This window comes from Lycium barbarum, chromosome 5 (genome assembly GCF_019175385.1).
Source record: "Lycium barbarum isolate Lr01 chromosome 5, ASM1917538v2, whole genome shotgun sequence".
NCBI lineage: Eukaryota > Viridiplantae > Streptophyta > Magnoliopsida > Solanales > Solanaceae > Lycium > Lycium barbarum.
Window position 1 is genome coordinate 10,796,422 of NC_083341.1, and position 22,547 is coordinate 10,818,968.

The following is a 22,547-nucleotide window of genomic DNA, read 5'->3' on the forward strand; positions in this document are numbered from 1 at the left end:
AATACACAATTGAAATAAATAGTCATTGCATCTAAAGAAGAAATAAACAATAAATACTTCATTATTTTTTAATGAAACTAATTTTATTTGGCTAACATGATGGCGAGCCAAGTTTTTTTTTGACCTGAAAGAGAAATAATACAAAATTTGAAACAAATAGTTGGAACTAGTAATCATTGCATTTAAAGAAGAAATTCTAAAAATGCAAAGTTGGGGTAACATTTGCATTATATATTAAGCTGAAATAAGAAGAAATACACAATTAGAATAACTAAATTGCTATATATGCTGTGGCGATTAACATTTGAAAAATAGCCTATTTGGAGCAACTTTTTTCATGCCAGCACACCTAAAAGAGAGTGTTGTCACACTCTTTACCACATCGATTTTTTTTTTTTACGGGTGTGGGGTGTGGGGGTATAAAGATTACTAAATAGCCAAGTTAATAAAGTAATTAAGACTATTATTATTTAGACATACAACTAATAATTTGCCCAAGTTTAGAGGGTCTTTAGGTTTTTTTACACGTTCGTATTGATTATGTTACCTGTTTTGATGGAGACGTGAGATGCGGTCCATAGACAAACAAGTTTCCGTCGTCTTCAATCAGCCTTCTAGAGTACTATACGAGGACCACTCTTGCTAGCCATTCATGGGCCAGACTTATACAAGTTACAACTAAGTAGATGTACTACTGTGCTTGCACTTGAACAATTTAAGAAAATATACATATATATTTCCACTAAATTCGTATATAGTATTAAGTAATAATAGGTGTAGTGATACTTCGTAACCGAGGGAGGGATTTAGAGGGTGGGGAGGGTGTTCACCCGAAGACCCTCGGTAAAAAATTACAATGTATATATAAGGTAGATTTATGTGTTTATGTACATATATTAACTTTTGAATACCTTGAACAGAAGCAAAAGGTTAGCTCAAGCGTCCAGGGTGTACAAAATTGTCTCTAGAGTCCTAGGATTGATTCCCAGGGACAACATTGTTTTATATTTAACTTTTGTTATTTTTTTTTCAAATCTCCTGATTGAAAATTCTGAATCCGTCACTGTTCATACCTACGCATTAAATTAAGATTCTGAATTCATCTCCGAGGTACTCACTCTTTGTACTATACTAATTAGATTGGCGGTTGAGATGGGCTTTGTGTTCACTACTTCTCTCAACCAAAAATTGGGCCCTTTCCTCCATTAAAAGCGGACTCCCTCTCTCTTTGTGATACTTGTTTCTCTACTAGAACAAAATATTGTACGTCCCAAATGGCGTCCAATATTTGCAATTAATGGTTGATCATAAAAAAGTGATTTTTGAATCTCGAGAAAAAACGCATATATGAGAATACCCTAAGCCTATAATTTCCTCTTTATTTAGCCAACACCATTACCTTCATTTTTCACGAGTTCAGAATCAAACTGTTAGTGTACTTTTTGCCACATAACCAAAGTTATGTGTTAACAAACAAAAGAATCAATGCGCCAGTATTATATGAGCTATACAAGCCTGGCCAAAATTGCTTACAGACGTGTGGTCAGGTTTGATCAGCATAGTTGATGTAATACATGCGCTATACCTGTCCTTCACCCCAGTCTACGTTTCGGCATTTCTGAAACGATTCTCCTTATAATTTTTACTTGAAAATGTCTCAGTATTGCAATTTAATGAGTTATACAGTACTTTTGTAGTGTACCCTATCTTTTATCCAAATATTCATGCCACTGTTACTTAAATCAGATTCCGTATTAAGTAAAAATGTATTTGTCACAATAAAGAACAACTTTGCCTTTATTCGTCATTTTTCATATGGTTGCTGGCTGAGTTGGTATTGACCATTTCTTTCTGCCATCGACTCTGCTCCTCTCTATGCTTGTCAAGCGTTACGTTAAATAATTTCCATTTTCACCAATGCAGTCTTGTCCGCTTAAATACTAGGCTCAGTTCTGTTGGCCTAGGATTCAGACTCGTGACCAAAAGTCCAGGGGCGGAGCTAGGATGGTAGTTGGGGGTTCGGCCAAACCCAGTAACTTTAGTCTAAACCCTGTATTTGTCTTTAAAAATTCATTGAATATGTATAAATTATTAATTTAGAACCCAGTAAATTAAATGAATTAGAATTTCGAACCCACAAGCTTCAAATCCTGACTCCGCCTCCAAAATCACAGAGTTCTTCAACTTTTACCGGGTGAAATAAGCACAGGAATGTGAAAGATATACTTCTAGAAAACAAAAGGAACAAAAATAATCACACGTGGAGTGTATATAAGCAAAAATTGGTCACATAGCGTACGTAGGTACGTCTCTGACTTTTTCCTTTTCAATTGTGCAAAACAAAGAAAAAGAGAAAGGGAGAAGTCAAAGGATGACGGATTATGTTTTTTTGACCGACCACCTCCTTAAGGACATTATTCATCAAATCATGGCTTGTCGTTTTGGATTTCTCTAACTGAACTTTTAAGTTAGAATTCAGAACCAATCAAATTTTGAACGACTAATTTAATACAGTAAGACACAACAAACTGAAGAAGACCTTTTGCCATCTTTAACTTCATCCTGTAGACTTTAAGTGTTACTATTATTGAGGATTTAACTTTATCCAAAACTACCGATAAAGGTTGAGGTTGTGTGATAGATACTCTTTATTCTTAATTAGAGGTTTTGAGTTCGAGCTCTATATATAGTTACTTTTGTTAGAGAGTGGTTTACCCTCCAATGTAGGACATTGAGGCGCGAATTCAGATTTAATTAGGCCCCAACGTGAGTACCAGACACCAGTCGTGAAATTAAAAAAAAAAATCATTCAAAACTAAATACCTATCTAAGTATGTAATACTTAATTTATCTATCCCAATTTATGTAACACCTTTTCTTTTTAATTTATCCCCAAAATAATGATATTTTCTTGTATTTAAAAACATTTCAACTTTAAACTTCTAATTTTACTCTTGATAAAGTAATTTATAACCACATAAATATTTCTGCAATGTTTCAGCTTACAAGGTTTAAAAAATATTTCTTTCTTTCTTAAACTCTCCGTCCAGTCAAACCCCATACTTTAAAATAAAAGAACCAAATATATATGTTGTCTTGATTAAATAAACCTAACCTTCAAATTTAATTTCTTTTGTTTTTCTAATTTTTGGCAAAGATCTTGTCGTGCGACACCAACCTATGACATCTATGACCCATTTTTTTTTTACGTTTTAACTAATTCTTGGTCACTACTTTTCAGAGTTTAAGAAGTAAACAATGCCGATTGCGGTTTACAGCTATTAGTTCTTTGGACTTGAAATATAATCTAGGAGAGTTTTAATTACCTCAAGAGCTTTAGCTAATAGTAGTAATTTAATGAATTTAATGACACAAGTTAATTAACTACTAAATGATATTTAAAGAAAATTAATCATATGTCTTGAGTTCAAACTCTGAATCAGCAAAAGCAGAAAGTTTCCTTCAATTTGTGAGAGATGAAGATAGGTGGTATGTATAATCATAAGAACAAACTCCACATTAATTCATGAATTTTTTTATCCAACAAAAGTTTGCTGGATAAAAGCACATCGTTAATGTTAAGCAAAACCATAAAAATCATGTTCCCTGAAAATAGTAAAAGACTTATAATGTAAGCATTATTCCTGAAATTTCTTAGCTGTTAGATAGGTTAAGTGGGTGAACCAATTAGTTATACCGGGTTTAACTAACTTTTGAAAACATAATCTTCTGTCAACCTCAGACCAACTCTTTCTTCCTACTTCTTCCCCTATAAAAGCAGACCCTCAACTCTACAATCTTACACAAACAAACACTGATTTGCATCTCTACTAATACATAGAAAGAGTTTTAAGTAAAGGAAAACAATGGAGGCCTTCAAAAGCATTGCAAACCCTTTGTGTTCTTTCCTTGTTATATGCATTTTGCTTCTCTTTGCAAATGCAGCATCAGGGAAAACTCATTACCATGATTTTGTTGTAAGCTATCCAAGATTTTACTTCTTTGTTTTGTTAACATTTCGTAATATTTTACAAATTTGACTATACTTACCTCTGTTTTTCTGGAACAGGTTCAAGCAACACCAGTGAAGAGGCTGTGCAAAACCCACAACACCATAACGGTGAATGGACAATTCCCTGGACCGACATTGGAAGTAAACAACGGAGATACTCTGGTGGTTAACGTTGTCAATAGAGCTCGATACAATCTCACCATTCACTGGTAAATTCATGCATGCAGAATCAAATGAACTGATATATGTTACTCAATAAATTAGTGGCGATTATATGTAATGACATTTGCTTCTACTTTTTTATACTACTCTATTGTGTATCAAAAGGCATGGCGTTAGGCAAATGAGAACAGGATGGGCAGATGGACCAGAATTTGTCACTCAGTGCCCAATTAGACCAGGAAAGAGTTACACTTACAGGTTTACCATTCAAGGACAGGAAGGGACTCTTTGGTGGCATGCCCACAGCTCGTGGCTAAGGGCTACAGTTTATGGAGCTATAATTATCCACCCAAAAGAAGGTGAAAAGTATCCATTTCCTAAGCCCAAAAGAGAAACACCAATTCTGCTAGGTACTACTTCTACCTTTTCTTAATACCACAAACTTTGCTCATAGTCTGTTTCCCCTTAGAATGTTTGTTGAAATGATAGTCTTTCAATGCTGTCAGGTGAGTGGTGGGATACAAACCCTATGGACGTTGTAAGAAGAGCTACAAGAACAGGAGCAGCTCCTAATGTATCTGATGCGTACACCATCAATGGTCAACCAGGTGACCTCTACAAGTGTTCCAAACAAGGTTAGTTCTAATTTCACAGAACATTTGAAACACGCGCGGTACCAAGATATTTAGCTCAGAAATTAAAAGAAGACGTATATAGGTTGTATCTCGACTCTTTTATTCATACAGTCAATAATCAAGACAATGAAATCGTCTAATACTCTTAAAATATCGAATAATGGAAGCAAGTTTATACATTGTAAAAAGACGAATTTCCAACTAACGATATTATGCTTTGAGTTCACTAAACTATAATTTGATATCTTACCTGTTCAGGACATGTTCTCATAAAAATCATATTTATGCAGATACCACCATAGTCCATACGGACTCTGGCGAAACCAACCTCCTTCGAGTTATCAACGCTGGACTGAACCAGCAGCTTTTCTTTACTGTGGCCAACCACAAGCTTACTGTTGTTGGAGCGGATGCCTCTTATGTTAAACCATTCACAACATCAGTCCTTATGCTCGGACCAGGCCAGACAACTGATGTACTGATCAAAACTGATCAGCCAGCAGCCAGATACTACATGGCAGCACGTGCCTATGCTAGTGCTCAAGGCGCCCCCTTTGACAATACCACAACAACAGCCATCCTTGAGTACAAGTCAGCTTCTTGTTCTTCCAATTGTGCCAAGACTAATCCAGTTTTGCCATCTTTACCAGCATATAATGACACAGCCACTGCTACAGCCTTCACAACCAAATTCAGAAGCCCAAGAAAGGTCGAGGTGCCCACTGAAATCGATGAAAATCTATTCTTCACAGTCGGGCTGGGACTCCTGAACTGCCCAAGAGGTTCACGCTCCAGAAACTGTCAAGGTCCAAATGGAACTCGATTCGCTGCCAGTATGAACAATGTATCTTTTGTGCTACCATCCAACTTTTCCCTTCTGCAAGCACATCACCAAGGCATACCTGGTGTTTTCTCAGCTGATTTCCCAGCTGTACCACCTGTAAAATTTGATTATACTGGCAACGTAAGCCGGCCACTATGGCAACCTATTCGAGCAACTAAGCTGTACAAGCTGAAATACGGGGAAAAAGTGCAAGTTGTGTTACAAGGGACGAGTATCTTCACGGGTGAAAACCACCCAATTCATCTTCACGGATATGATTTTTACATCATTGCAGAGGGTTTCGGTAACTTTAATCCAAAAAGAGATACAGCTAAATTCAACCTTGTTGATCCACCTCTCAGAAATACAGCCAGTGTACCCGTTAATGGGTGGACAGTCATCAGATTTGTCGCTGATAATCCAGGTAAGAGAAATAATAGTGAAACAAATACTTATATCTCCTAATATTTCCTATACTACAAACTTACAATATTTTACTTAAAACAGGAGTATGGATAATGCACTGTCACTTGGATGTTCACATCACGTGGGGTTTGGCGATGGCGTTCATCGTGGAAAACGGAGTTAGTGAATTGGAATCATTGGAGGCTCCTCCAGTAGATTTTCCTGTTTGTTGAGGACTACAACAAGCAACATAATACAAAATTAAATCAATTTTAATTGTTTTAATCACTTTAAGTGATATTGTTTGGGGCTAGTTCTTTTTCCTCTACTACATTTTCCTAGAATTTTTGGTCAAGATGGTGCCTAGAATTCACCAACTGTTGTAGAATTAAGCCAGCATATTGCTAAAGCAATTGTATTGTTTCGTGTGAAATTACAGAGAAGAATTTATTTGAGTATTAAACTAAATGTCGTCACCACTTCACAAAAGCAGTACTATAATTACGAACTGCCTATTTATTGCATAATTACAGATTTACAGCATAAGATAAGAAAGGAATCATCAGCAGTAAGAATTGCTCATTTGCATAAATTCGGAAAAGAACAGATCTTTCGAGAAATTAAAGTATAATGAGGACACAAGGAAGCAGTTTAAAATAGAAAGATTAAAGCAGAATGATGAAAAAAATCCAGTCAATTGTTACCTTTGCGTTTGATGATTAGGAAAATAAAAATGGTTGAAGAGCAATTATTGTCAGGCACCTTTACTTTTTCTTTTTCCTTGTAAAGCTTATACTCCATCTTTTATAAGTAAAATACTCCTAATAAAGTTAGTACCTAAAAATCCTCCCAAATTATTCATATTTTACAAGTTTAATACTTAAAATATAGGTTTTATTCCCCTTAAATGATAACATTTTCTGTTTGATATCTCCTCTGCAGTGCCAAGTGGCGTTCGGAGCCACTTATTTTTAGGCATAATACATAAATTAACCCTCAAACTTGGTCTCAGCTGACAATTATACCTTCCAATTTTGATTGTGCACAAGTAGGCATCTCAACTTGTATAAAGTTAAACACGTAAGCACAAATATTGACGTGACACTTACATTTTTGGAGGTGTCCAAATGATCATTTTATAAGTTGAAGTGTTCAACTGACAAAACGGAAATAAATTGAGGTGCCTACCAGTGTTTTAAAAGGCGGGGCGTTTTACATACGCCTCGAGGCACGGGGCGTAAGCCCCATGAGTATTTAATTTTTAGTATTTCTTAAAATAATATAATTATAATAAATATTTTTAAATAGGTAAAATTACATAAAACAATAAAAGGAAATTGTAAATAAATGAAATATATATATGTGTGTGTGTGCGCGCGCACGCTTGATCCTCATAAAAAAAAAGATCAAAGCAATCCATTATACATCGCTTATAACTTGTAATTATATATAACATAATTTTACAAGTATAAACAATACAATGAAATAAAAGTTATTATGAAATGCAAATCAATTCTAACATTTTAACTTTCAAACATGAAAAAAAACATAGTTTCTTAAAATACTATTACTATCATACTATTCATTTTATCTCCCTATAAGCAAATTGGTCTTGGTCTTGGTCACTACCCAGTGTAATCCCACAATAGTGGGGTCTGGGGAGGGTAAGATGTACGCAGCCTTACCCCTACCTGGGTAGGGAGGCTGTTTCCGATTGACCCTCGGCAACCCTCCTCCTTTATCCGGGCTTGGGACCGGCAATGTGAGCGAGCTCACACAGGCGGAGTTCTCCCTATAAGCAAATAATCAATAAAATTTATCAATATTACAATTAAAACATAACTTCTTCATGAACAAAAAATAAAATTATATGATAATTCTGATACATAGGACTTATGACCAATGACAAGTGAAAATGTACAATTCCGCTATATGTTTTTTTTTTTTAAATTAAGTGATATTCACCCTCACGACGTTCTCAAATAGTAAATATCCAATACTACGACTTGTTATATGAGTTACACCCAATCTTCTATTTCTATAGATGAAAAACTATTAAGTATCATTATTTTGTTAAACAATTATGAGGGTGAATGATTTTAATTAAGGAATTTAAAATATAATTTGTGTAAGAACTGTTAGGCGAGTCCTGGGCGTTGGGCGTTAGGCGTGTTTAGGGCGTACGGTTGGGCGCTTAGGGCGTAAGCCTCATAGGAACTAAGCCCTGCACGTTAGCCCCAGGGCGTTTTGCCACTGCCCTGCCCCGAGACGAGCCCCGAGGCGAGTCCTGATACTGCCTTTTAAAACAATGGTGCGTACTTGTGCACACCAGAATTGTGAATAACAAACATTTGAAAATAACGTATGTCCAAATTCCTACTTCTGCACTTACAAATATTGAAATGTTATTTATGGCCGGATGATGCCTAATAATTATTATTCTTCTATTGAGGCAAAATGCACATATTTGACTTGGTGATCAGATACACTTGATTACAAACTAGATAAAATTACCATAAATAAACTTCTTATAAATATAGCAAAAAGTATATGACAAAGTTATGGACAAAAAAAGGTTTTGTGAGTCATCAAATAGTGAAAACTTTTAAAACGTTAAGAAAAGCAAGTTTACTATATATTCCTTCTATTTCACTTTGTGTTAATGAATTCATATTTCGAAGAAATATACTCTTTTGAAAAGAAAATTTAACTCACTAAATTGCCTCCAATTTACATCTGCCACTCAAACTAGAATTAGTAGCAATTACAATCACATCAGTAGATAGATGAAATCCTTCCACTCTCGGTTAGAAGTTTTGAGTTTGAGCTTTAAGAAGACCATCCCTCTTAGCCTAATGAGCGAATCTAAAGTAATCGGGTCATTAAATTTTGAATACGACATAATTAAAAACAAAATAACACTATATCAGTATAGTTACAGAGTTACTCTCCTCGTCCCAATTTATGAGGCACCGTTTGACTTGACACAAAGTTTAAGAAAAAAATAAGACTTTTGAATTTAATGGTGTAAAATAAACCTTAATTAAACATTTGTCTGGCCACAAATTATTTTATTAAGGTAAAAGGACAATTTTAAAATTATGTCATTTCTGATTATGAAAAGGAGACATTTTTGTTAAACATAAATAGGGATCGAGGATTACACACGCTCTTATTAACTTCTAGAAACAAAACGAATAAAAATACTAATATAGCACGTGGGCTGTGTATATGCACAAATTCCTGATATAACGTACTTAGTACGTCTTAGACTTCTTCATTTTCAACTGTGCAAAAAAAAAAGAAGAAAAGGAAGAAGTCAAAGGATGACTGAAATAAATGTGTACTTTTTTTACAGACCACCTACTTAAAGACATCATTTATCAAAATCATGGCTTCTTGTTGTAGGCTTCTCTAACTGAAGTTTTAGTTATAACTTATACTTCATACCCAATCAAATATTTAACCGACTAATCCAATAGACACAACAAACTGAAGAAGACCTGTTGCCATCTTTGTCTTGATCCACTAGAGTACGTGCAATCTAGCAGAGTAGCAGTGGCTAAATTATACATATGGGGTACGGATTAGATGAATTGAATAATTTTTTCTTAAATTTTATATAAATATTAAAAAAATTAAATGTATATATATTTAGTTTTCTATTTAATTATAATTATGTATCTAATAACTTAAACGAGCTATAATTCAATGACAATTTAAAATTCAGAAATTTCAAATTTTTGGCTATGCCTTTATTTGGGATTGGGTTAGTAGCATATTTTGATTTTACTCTTTAATTATAAAACCGTTAATATTATTGAGGATTTAACTTCAGCCATTCAAAACCACATACCAATCTCAGTATCTAATACTCTCTCTATTCCAATTTTTGTAATACTCCTATCTTCTTTTTTAAAAGATTTGTTTCAAAAAGAAGAATACATTTTTTGTTTATATTTAAGTACAATCCAACTTTAATTTTTTAACTTTATCTTTGATTATTTGATTTATATCTACATAAATATTAATGCAGTATGAAGAATACATTTTTTGTTTATAATTAAGTACAATCCAACTTTAATTTTTTAACTTTATCTTTGATTATTTGATTTATATCTACATAAATATTAATGCAGTATATTTCAAACCATGAGTTTTAAAAGTATTTCATTCTTTCTTTAACTTTTTGCCCAGTCAAAGTGTCAACCCCCATGCTCAAAAATAAAAGAACCAAATATGCAGTCTTGATTTAATAAACCTAGCCTTCAAAATTTAATATCTTTTTTGTCAAAAGATTTGTCGTGCTACCCCAACCTATGACTTCTATACCCAAAAGATTTTGCGTTTCAACTCATTCTTGCGATTTACAACAATTGGTTCTTTGGACTTAAAACATAATGAGATAGTCATTTCTTAATTACCTCAAGAGCTTTAGCTAATAGTAGTAATTTGTTGATATCCAATTTGCGAGAGACGAAGATAGGTAGTATATAATCATGACAACAAACTACAGTTGTTGAATTAGCAGCATCGTTAATGTTAAGCAAAAACCATAAAAAGTGATGCTTCCTTGGAAATTTTCAAATATAACTACTTAAAGAAAAAGATTTTTAATGCAGGCATTACTCATGAAAATTGCTGCTAGTTAGATAGGTTAAGTGGGTGAACCAATTAGTTCTACAGGGTTTAACTAACTTTTGAAAACATAATCTAACCTCAGACAACATTGTCCTCTTCTTCTTCCTCCATAAAAGCAGACCCTTCAACTCTACTTTCACAAGCGAACACTGATTTGCATCTCTACTAATACATAGAAAGAGTTTTAAGTAAAGGAAAACAATGGAGGCCTTCAAAAGCATTGCAAACCCTTTGTGTTCTTTCTTTGTTATTGTCACACCCCACCCCTGGTAAGGCGTGACTGGCACCCTACGGGAACCGAGCAAACCAACTTATAACTTGCATCCTTCTTGTCTCGAATGGTAAAAATACGGCTAAGGGCTAAATATGAACATAATATCATGCATAAATATATGTGCAATGGGCTACGATGCTAACATAACTATCGACACAACATAACTAAGCTATATACAGGAACTGTCTGCAAAGCCTCTATGAACATGACTGAAATATACAAGTCAGGTCAGGGTTCCCGACATACCCTTAATGCAATTCACACACACACACACACACACACATATATATATATATATATATATATATATATATATATATATATATATATATATATATATATAGACTTAGGCTCGACAATGCTTCAGGAAGAAGTGGAGCCACCAAACGTAACTGGTACCTGAAGGCAGCCTACGGTGGAAGATTCTCGTCTCGTCTATTTGCACCTGCGGGCATGAATGCAGCGTCCACAAGAAGGGACGTCAGTACGAATAATTAATGTATTGAGTATGTAAGGCATGAATAGTAACATGATATAAAAACGAAGATAGCAAAAGATAAGGTGAGTAATTATACCTCGTACACTTTCTCAGACCTCTGTCACGTAAATTAACTTGTCTATAGGAAAAAAAAACATTTCATACACATCCGTACACAATATACACACATTTGCATTCACATACATTTACTATACATACATCTGTCATATCCATACCCGGCCCTGTCGGGACTCGGTGTCATCCGTACCCGGCCCTTTCAGGACTCGGTGTCATCCGTACCCGACCTTTCAGGACTCGGTGTAATACCCAACTGATCAGTGGGAGTGCAATGCATACATACATATATAAACATAAAAAAAAATACATAAATGAAATCAACATCATAATTAGCATTATCATTATCACTATATCATTCCTTGAAGGATCAATCATCGTAAGATGAAATCGATAATGTCATGAGAGTATCGAGAACCATGAACTTAGATAGCATTAGAAATAGAATCGTCATCGCTATATCTCACCTCGAAAGAACAAGTATTATGAGGTGAGATCAATCACAAAGAATAGTCTCAAGATCATGAATAAGCTCAATAATATCGTAAGGATCATGAGATTCATAGACTTCTAGCATTTGTGGAAGCAAGGATATTATGGATATGGCACAAAGGTTTATAACAAAAGAAGCATGCCTTTAGGAAGAAAGGGTTTAGCCTTAAAATACCTTTCGGTTTCCTTGGTCACTTAACGTTTATTCTTCCAAGCCCGCAAATCTACACATAAACCATTCATACTATCATTAGGCGCGTTGTCACCCACTTGTCTCGAGCATTTAAATAAAATCCCTTTGGCTCTGTCGAAATTCGAGCAGCATCTCCCCTGTTTATATGCCTAGTCCGAAATCGTAATCCAGGAACCAACAACAATACCAACATCAACCATAATATTATCAATACCAATATATTCCATAAAACGTCCCACACAACGTTCTATCCAATTCCTCCACCCACAAATTCATTATATGATCATTTAATAACCTTTTCCTCCGTAATAAGTTTAAATCAATATAAATAAGGGAAGATTCATACCTTTCACCCACTACCGTAATATCTTCAGTTATCACCTTGGTTCCAAGCCAAGATTCGCCACAATACGATATTATAATCACAACTATACGTTATTCAGACCTAAATCCGGGGATTTCACTTAATTTGCGTTAAAATTTAGTCGGCGAAAGTTGGGAGAATTTTCCAGAAAATTTTGGAAATATTTGGAGTGTTTTGGACTGAAAATGAGGGGTTTTAGCCCTTATATAGTGGGTTAGAGTCGGTTGGCACTGTAGCACTGTAGCAGCGCGCCCTGCTCTACCCGCCTAACCTGTAACGTCCATAATTCTCTACTCCGACATCGTATCGACGAGTGGTTTGTTGCGTTAGAAACTAGACTCGACGAACTTCATTTTATGATTTTAAAACACCTTAAAACTCCTAATATACCTAGAGATATTCCCCTCCAAAGTTGACCCAAAATTCTGCCAACTTTTTCCAAATTTTCGACAAATTTATTTTCTTTGATTTGCTTGGTCCCGGAGTCTCCATAGCTTATTATATGAACTTAAACCCTCGTAACCATAAGGTTGGCGCTGTTATACCCCATTTAAACGGGTTAAATTAGAGTACAACATTTTGGTGATTCCTATTTGTTTTATTTTTAAGGAGTCGCCACCTAATTGATTTTAAAGGTGAATTAGGACACCTAATTATTAACTAAGGTAAAACTACCTAAATATCCGTTAATGGTCTGCTTAATCAGTATAATTCTAGGTAAAGGTTCTATATTATCCTAAAGGGAAGGGGTTAGGCATCCTTTAGAATCCGTTAACTACGGTTATCCGGCCAGACTTAGGTTAATTAATTAAGGCTAAATGTAGTGTTTGAATTTTAGAAAATGGCTTACAACTATTGCTAAAGTTGTAAAGGAAAATAATATTTGTTAAAATAAGATTTATAGAAAATATAATAATTTGTATAAAAGAAGAACTTTAAAGGCTACTTTAAAAACAAACTTATAAATATAACTAAGGCTTTAAATAATAATGCTATTTAAAAAAAATAAGATTTGCAAATATAATGATTTGCATATAAGTAAAAACTTTTTAAGAAAAGAACTAGCCAATTTAAACTTGTGATAAAACGACATTATATGAGTACAGCGATGTAGGAATTATAATGCAAAGAGTTCAAAATAATGTAAATGAGGCTTTAAAATTCAATCGATTAGATATGCTTATCTAATCTAAACTATTTTATGAATAGAATGCAAAAGGTGATGTATTTTCTTTCTCGTACTTATTAGCCTTATTTAACTATGTTTAGCTAAATATATACATCATCAGATCAATCTAAAACGTTCATGAAATGCACTGGGATTAATATTTGCATATTAGGGCGTTTTGAAATTTTAAAGTAGTAAGTATAAACCATAATTCTCTTTAGCTCAAATATATAATTATGCTATTTTATAAATCAATCATTCTAAGAAAGATAAATATTATAGGTATTATAATAATTTAACGCAAATAAAAAAAGAATGAAAATTATGGAATTAATTAGTAACTTCCTTAGGTTGACTACCCACCACACTAATCCCCTATAATTCATCTAAGCTAAAAAATAAACAAAGTAGAGGGCTAGTTGCATAATACAAGTAGATGCATAAAAAATACAAAAAATAAAGGGGGCAGATAAGGTTAAATGGGGTTCACCCCATTTTTGGGACTTCTGCAATCTGTTTGCTATTTGGGCTTCGGCCCAGCGAATTTCATATGCTGTTGCTGTGGACTGTTCTAGTCTATTGGGCTTTGACCCAGAGTTTTTATGGACTATTTTGCTGCAGACAGAGGGCTTGGACGGAGAGAGGTTATGTTGGGCTTTTAGCCCAACTCCGAATGTGGGGGGAAGAAGAAAACAAAACCTCACTCTCTTTCAACAGTTGAAATCTGGATGGGGGAAGGACGAACCATTAATGCCCTTCCTCGAAATGACCATGCATGGTCTGATAAGAGCAAAAGGGCTCTGCAATTTTTTTGTTTTGGTCGCGGGTCGTGGAGGAGAGAGAGAGAAGAGAGAGGAAGGGGAAAGAGAGGGTGCGGCTAGGGTTGTATGGTAGAAGATGGATAAGAGGTGAAACTGGGCCGGGTCGAATGCAAATTAAACGGGTACGGGTTGCTGATGTTTAAACAAATGGTAGGCTGGTTATTACTTCGGGTGGTAATGGGCTGGTCCGAAAAGATATTAATGGTTAATGGGTTCGGCTTGGGTAATTAATTGGGCTGATGAGAGAAATGATTTGGGCTTTTAAATTTAAATAAAAGACCCATTTTAATTAATTATTATAAAAAATATGTCATTATTAGTGCTCAGGTAATAAAATTATATGACGTCGTAGTAGCCGTGCAATAATATTTTGAAAATAAATAAACGCTATCATTTAACTTGCGTAAAATAAAATGCGATGCGTGTGCATAAGATGGTAAAAATGCTGAAATGATAAAAAATGTGGATTATCATAATATCGATAATAATAATAATAATAATAATAATAATAATACTAATACTAATACTAATAATAATAATAATAATAATGGTAGCAGTAACAAAAATAATAACAGCTAGCGATCGAAAACGCCGGTATTAATAAGAGACTGATAATTATAGAAAAATATAAATAATTATTTTAAAGTTGCCAAAATATCAGAAGCGTAAATAAATAGACGGGACAAAATTGGGTGTCAACAGGCGCATATAATCTCAAGGTAACTCCAGTAACCGTACTTAAAACAACCATCGATACTTATAAATTTCAACGTACGAAACTACGGGGTGTAACAGTTATATGCATTTTGCTTTTCTTTGCAAATGCAGCATCAGGGAAAACCCATTACCATGATTTTGTTGTAAGAGATTTTACTTCTTTGTTTTGCTAACATTTCATATATTTACAACATGTACGATTCTCACCTCTGTTTCTCTATAACGGATTCAAGCAACACCAGTGAAGAGGCTGTGCAAAACCCACAACACCATAACAGTGAATGGACAATTTCCAGGACCAACATTGGAAGTAGACAACGGGGATACTCTAGTGGTCAACGTTGTGAATAGAGCTCGGATACCATGTCACCATTCACTGGTAAATTCATGCATGCAGAACTCAAATGAACTGATATATGTTACTCCAACAAATAAGACTTGATTATATTTCATGTGACTTTTTCGTTTACATTCTATACTTTTTTGTTGTGTTTCAAAAGGCATGGAGTTAGGCAAATGAGAACAGGATGGGCAGATTAAACCCGTCAACCGGTCCGGTTTTACCGGTTCAAACCGGTAACCGGACCGGTAAAACCGGAACCGGTTAACCAGTGGATTTTTTTTTTTTTTTTTGTAGCCGTTGTAGGCTTGGGCCCCCATTTGTAAAAATGGCCGTTGCCAACGGTCCCCAACTCATTTCCCCCCCCCCCCCCCCCCCCCAAACCCCCCAAACTTTTTTTTTAACACTTTAACTGATCCCCCACCCCTATATAAACCCCTCTCCATTTCCATTTTAATCCACACCAAGTCACTCTTCTCTTTCTCTCAAATCTCAATCTCTCAATTATAGTTACTTTGCAATAATTAGTCACTTTAAATTTCTCTCAAATAAATATTATAAAGTCTTATTATAGTTTCAATTATAAATTTTGCAATTATAATATTGTTGGTGGAGTTGGTGATTTTGCAACAATCCGAAGTAGCTTTGGTGGATTTGCAATTCTAGCCGCCTTCACTTTGTTGGAAATTAGTCCGGCAATTTGGTACCTTCGTTCCAACTCCATCTTTATTTTTCGCAATTTAATTTACGCAATTTAATTTAATTTGTTGCAATTCATTTTCTTGTGATTTATTTGAGTGTGATTTAAATTAATTCAATTTAATAATGGCGAAGAGATTTAGACGTGGTGCCGGTAGTAGTGGTATTGTTAGGCGTGGGCTTAATGAGGAAACATTTGTAGAAGAAACACCTAATTTAGGTATTGATATTGGTGGAAATAATCCACTTTTAGGTCATGAGACAATGCAACAACATTATACCGACACTTTTAATGAAATTGATGATGATGATGATGATGAAACACAACCCTCCGAAAATCCCATAGGAGATACATGTCCTGCACAATCACATACACAAGACAAACCGCCTAGAACTCGTAAGCCAACCGCTAAAATTTGAAAATTTATGACTAAGGATAGGGAAAGCCAAACAACTAAATGTACCCTATGTGGACAAATATTTACTTTTAAGCAAGAAACTAGTAAAGATGGTGGAACGGGTACACTAAATGCTCATATGAGAAAGAAACATATGGATGTTTAGGGAGAGCAAACGGGTTCAAATGTGGGGGGTATTCAAATGACGATAGACCCATGAACCGGTACAAATTTTAAGTATGACAAGAAAAAAGAGCGTGTAGAAATAGCTAAAATGGTAGCTTATGATTGTTTACCATTTTCCTTTCCTTCGGGTTTGGGGTTTGTTACTTACATTCAACGTTGTTATAATCCGTTATTTTAGGGTATTCGTAGAAGTACTTGTAGAGCGGATGTTATAGATTTGTATAAAAAATATAGATTTTATTTGCGCCATGTATTTAATTCTTTAAATTGTAATGTTTGTCTTACAGCTGATTTGGGTCTTAGTCTTAACAAGTTAGATTTTTTTGCTATTACATGTCATTGGGTTGATGACAATTGGATTATTTAAAAAAGAATTATAGCTTTTTTATATGATGAAGGAAAAGGTCGTTATGATGGAAAATTTTTAGCAGATTCAATGTCTACTATTATGAGATTTTTTAACATTTATAGAAAAACACTTTGTATTGCTTTAGATAATGCTTCTAATAATACAAAGGCAATTGGTCTTTTAAAAAGAGAACTAAACCCTCCGCTAAGAAATATTTTTCATGTAAGATGTAATTGTCACATTTTAAACTTAATTGTTAAAGATGGTCTTGTGCGTTTTGACGTTTCTATTCAAAAAGTTAGAGATGCGGTTGCATTTCTTTTTTGTAATGCTAATAGGGGAAGAATTAGAGATTTTAAGAATGTTTGTGTGGAAAATAACCTTAGACCTAGGAAAATTCAAGTAGAAATTGAGACTAGGTGGAACTACGTACACTTACATTATGCTACAACAAGCATATGAATATAGAATTCTCATACAACAAGTTCACAACAAATATAATATTAATAGTGATGATTGATTAAATTTTAGGGATTGGGAAGATGTTAAGGAATGTGTTGAACTCTTAGAAAATTTTTATAATGCAACTCTTGCTTTTTCTAAACAATTCTATCCCACGGTAACCGGAATTTTAGCCTACTTAGCGGAAATAGCTAGAGTTTCACAAGAGTATAAATATAAACCCGGTTATCAAGCGGCTATTTTTGATATGACAACAAAATTTAAGAAGTATTTTTTTCCCATCCCAACTTTATTTATATTGGGTTCTCTTTTAAATTCTTGTTTAAAAGTGTCTTATACTAAAGCATTGGTTGATCAAATTTATAATCTAAGTATATTGATATATATAAGTATATTTTTACTATATTTTAGGTATATGTAGTATAACTTAAGCATATAACTTATATATATATATGTGTGTGTTTAAGTTATATGTATACTATATATACTTATAACTTATATATATATATATATATATATATATATATATATATATATATATATATAAGTTATGTAACCTAAGTATATTGATATATATAAGTATATTCTTACTATATTTTAGGTATATGTAGTATAACTTAAACATATAACTTAATATATATATACACGTATATGTTGTATTGCTGACTTGCTGTTAGCCTGTTAGTCAGTAAATATATAAATTTTACTTATAAACTTATATAACATATGTAAATATATCTACAATATACTAATAAATACTATAATATATATATACTATACAAAACAAAAAAAAAGGTTTTGGACGTTTTGAACCGGACCGGTTCCGGTTTCGAGTTTTTAACCGGTAAACTGGAACCGGTGGCAGGTTCAGGTTTTTAGACCGGAACCGGTGGCAGGTTCCGGTTTTTAGACCAGAAACCGACCGGTTTTATAACCGGTTACCGGTCCGGTCCGGTTCCGGTTCAAACCGTTTGACACCCTTAGGGCAGATGGACCAGAATTTGTGACAAAGTGTCCAATTAGACCAGGAAAGAGTTACACTTACCGGTTTACAATTCAAGGACAGGAAGGGACACTTTGGTGGCATGCCCACAGTTCATGGCTAAGGGCTACTGTTTATGGAGCTATAATTATCCACCCAAAAGAGGGAGAAAAATATCCATTTACTAAGCCCAAAAGAGAAACACCAATTCTGCTGGGTACTACTTCTACCTTCTCTTAACACCAGAAACTTTGACCATTCCTATAAGAGAATACTAGTTGGGCATTTGTTCGTATTCTGTTTCCCCTTAGATTTTTTTTTGAAATAATAGTTTGAAAGTGCTGATCAGGTGAGTGGTGGGATACAAACCCTATTGATGTTGTAGGATGAGCTACAAGAACAGGAGCAGCTCCTAATATATCTGATGCGTACACCATCAATGGTCAACCAGGTGATCTCTACAAGTGTTCCAAACAAGGTTAGCTCCAATCTCACAGAATACTTGACACAGGGTACCAAGAAATTTGACTCACAAATTTAAGAAGACCTATAGATGTTGCATCTCGACGGTTTTGTAGAAACTGTCAAGATTACTTCCGAAAGCAAAACGATTTTGTTCAAATACTCAAGACAACGAATTCATATAGTAATACTCTTAAAAGATCAAATAATGGAAGCAAGTTTATACATAGTGAAAAGACTAATTTCCACCTAACGATGTTATGCTAGCATTCACTAAACTATGATTTGATATCTTACCTGTTTAGTACATGTTTTCATACAATCATATTTATGCAGAGACCACCATCGTCCATATGGACTCTGGCGAAGCCAACCTCCTTCGAGTTATCAATGCTGGACTAAACCAACAGCTTTTCTTTACTGTGGCCAACCACAAGCTTACTGTTGTTAGAGCAGATGCCTCTTATGTTAAACCCTTCACAACATCAGTCCTTATGCTCAGACCCGGCCAGACAACTGATGTCCTGATTAAAGCTGATCAACAACCAGCAAGATACTACATGGCAGCACGTGCATACGCAAGCGCTCAAGGCGCCCCCTTTGATAATACCACAACCACTGCCATCCTCGAGTACAAATCGGCTTCTTGTTCTTCCAAGTGTGTCAAGAGCAATCCCATTTTCCCATCTTTACCAGCATATAATAACACAGCCACTGCTACAGCCTTCACAACCAAATTCAGAAGTCCAAGAAAGGTCGAGGTGCCCATTGAAATCAATGAAAATCTATTTTTCACAGTCGGGCTGGGACTTGAGAATTGCCCAAGAGGATCACGCTCCAGAAACTGTCAAGGTCCAAATGGAACTCGATTCGCTGCCAGTATGAATAATGTATCTTTTGTGCTACCGTCCAACTTTCTCTGCTACAAGCACATCACCAAAGCATACCTGGTGTTTTCTCAACTGATTTCCCAGCTGTGCCACCTGTAAAATTTGATTATACTGGCAACGTGAGCCGATCATTATGGCAACCTATTCGAGGAACTAAGCTGTACAAGCTGAAATATGGGGCAAGAGTGCAAGTTGTGTTACAAGGGACGAGTATCTTCACTGGTGAAAACCACCCAATTCATCTTCATGGATATGATTTTTACATCATTGCAGAGGTTTTGGTAACTTTAATCCAAAAAGAGATGCAGCTAAATTCAACCTTGTCGATCCACCTCTCAGAAATACAGCAAGTGTATACCTGTCAATGGATGGACAGTCATCAGATTCGTCACTGACAATCCAGGTAAGAGAAATAATAGGGAAACAAGTACTTATATCTCCTAATAGTCACTACTCTTTTTATGCCATGTCACATTTCAATGGTACAAACTTAACAATATTTTACTTAAACAGGCCGTGTGGCTAATGCATTGTCACTTAGACGTTCACATTAGTGGAAAATGGAGTCAGTGTGTTGAGATCAGTAATCAAGGAGGCATACACAAAATCTCCATTAATGGTGCTTCGAACTAAGAAGAAGAAAGAAGAAGCAACAATGGAGAATAAGAGCTTTAGAGAGAGAATTTATGAAATGTAAGCATCTCATCTCTTAGAATCAGAAGAAGTGTTCAATTACTAATACAATGATGTATATATACTATCTGGAAAAGGATCTTCTTAGCTATGATGAGTAACCAACTAATCTAACTACCTTGACTCAACCGACTTAACTAACAAACTTTGACTTACTTTGACTAACTAACTAATTACAAGTTACAAGATAAATACAATTACACTTACACATAATCTCAACACAGTGAACTGGAATCATTGGAGGCTCCTCCAGCAGATTTTCCTGTCTGTTGAAGACTGCACAACATAATACAAAATTCAGAGCCCTAGAGAAATCAACTTTAATTGTTTTAGTCATTCTAATTGATATTGTTCCCCCACATTCGAGGCTACTACATTTTCCTCCTTTCCTAGAATTTCTTTGTTGCTTTTTTTGATAGATGACTGGGCCAACATGGTGCAAGAAGTTGCCACTGAATATACTATATGTTGTAGAATTAGGAAAGCATATTCCCAGATTAAATCAATTGTATTTTTTCGTGGAAATTACAAAGAAGAATTTATTTGAGTTTTTGAACTAAATTTTGGTGACCGCTTCGCAAAAGAAGTATCCCTCTGTCCCAATTTAATAATTAAAAATATTTGAAGGGCATAAATAAATAGTAGTAAAAAATTTCTTGTTTGACTATTGGAAAACGAAAAATATTATATAAATTGGGACAGAGGGAGTAACAAATTTGGTATGATTAATTGCTTACAATTACAACATAAGCCAAGAAAGGCAATCACCAGCAGTAAGAATTGTTCCTATGCATAAATTGGAAAAGGACATATCATTAGAGAAATTAAAGATATAATGAGGATCATACCAGGAAGCAGCAATTAAGTAATAAAGATTGAAGCAGAATGGTTAAATAATGAAAATAACCCAGTAAAAAGTAAATAATGTTACCTTGAGTTTGATGATTAGGCAAGAAGCTATTGCAATGTCTCGTTGTTCATCAACCTAAAAATTCAACTCCTCCGGCAATCAGTATGGAGGGGCTTGTGAAGGGGTAAATAATATGAAAAAATATGTTCGAATAAAATAAGTTCAGGAGGTAATAAGATTTCTCATAATTTAAATGTGTAGTTGATAATTTCGTCATATTTTAGAGGTATTTCTATGCCTTATCCCTAGATTATAAGTAAACTTTTTATAGTTAGAAATATTAAAAAATATATGACAAAGTTATGGGCAAAAAAAAGGTTGTGTTAACGGTTTGGTTAAAAACCTAACCGAACCGTAAATCGAATCAAAATGATTAAACAAACCGATAGTTGTTCGAGTTTGGTTTAATTTGATTTTAAATTTTTTAAAATCGATAATATTTGATTTAGTTTGGTTTTATTAAAAACAAAATGAAGAAAATTCCAAACCAAACCGATAAAATAATATACACAATTTTTATAAGTATATGCATACAATATTTTATAAGTATATGTATACAATATATCAATTTTTTTAAATAATTTTAAACTTTGTATACTTTTTCATCAAAATTTTCTTTATCTCTATTAGGCCAATGAACTTTACACTTTAAGCTCATTTCTTAAAAGAAATTCATGAATCCAAACTCATTTATTCAAGGGCAAAGGGGCTTTTCTCCTGAACTTTATGATATAGAGCAGATTTACCATCCGTTAAATTTTTTGCTCATTTATGCCCTTACCGTTAATCAAAGGACTCAAATATACCCTTTCGGCTAATAGAGTAAATTTTATGATTTTGAAAATATTTTTTTAGTGTCTTTTGCTTTAAAAAATGCCACCTGTATTTAATTGAACCTCCCCCACCCCTCTAATTA

At 34.3% G+C, this 22,547-nt stretch overlaps 1 protein-coding gene, 1 long non-coding RNA gene and 1 pseudogene across 2 annotated transcripts; 2 read left to right on the forward strand and 1 right to left on the reverse strand.

Moving 5' to 3' along the window:
• The first annotated feature begins 3,787 nt into the window (after positions 1–3,787).
• On the forward strand, positions 3,788–6,505 carry LOC132640426 (laccase-12-like). The gene is made up of 6 exons (XM_060357017.1): positions 3,788–3,977; positions 4,070–4,221; positions 4,340–4,584; positions 4,681–4,809; positions 5,100–6,056; positions 6,140–6,505. Exons 1-6 carry the CDS (start codon positions 3,867–3,869, stop codon positions 6,268–6,270), a joined length of 1,725 nt encoding a protein of 574 aa, XP_060213000.1. The 5' UTR covers positions 3,788–3,866; the 3' UTR covers positions 6,271–6,505.
• LOC132640427 (uncharacterized) lies at positions 5,620–6,863 on the reverse strand. The gene is made up of 3 exons (XR_009582233.1): positions 6,742–6,863; positions 6,121–6,273; positions 5,620–5,747 (listed from the first exon to the last, which is right to left on the reverse strand). It is a non-coding gene; the product is annotated as an uncharacterized LOC132640427 (long non-coding RNA).
• Positions 6,864–11,157: 4,294 nt separating this feature from the next.
• LOC132639182 (laccase-12-like) lies at positions 11,158–20,994 on the forward strand (annotated as a pseudogene).
• The last annotated feature ends 1,553 nt before the right edge of the window (positions 20,995–22,547 follow it).

Excerpts from the sequence above, each read along its gene's own strand:
- LOC132640426 (XM_060357017.1), top strand. The coding sequence starts at position 3,867 with ATGGAGGCCTTCAAAAGCATTGCAAACCCTTTGTGTTCTTTCCTTGTT. Across the intron at positions 3,978-4,069 it reads CTCATTACCATGATTTTGTT|GTTCAAGCAACACCAGTGAA; the intron begins GTAAGCTATCCA and ends TTTCTGGAACAG. Across the intron at positions 4,810-5,099 it reads CTACAAGTGTTCCAAACAAG|ATACCACCATAGTCCATACG; the intron begins GTTAGTTCTAAT and ends ATATTTATGCAG.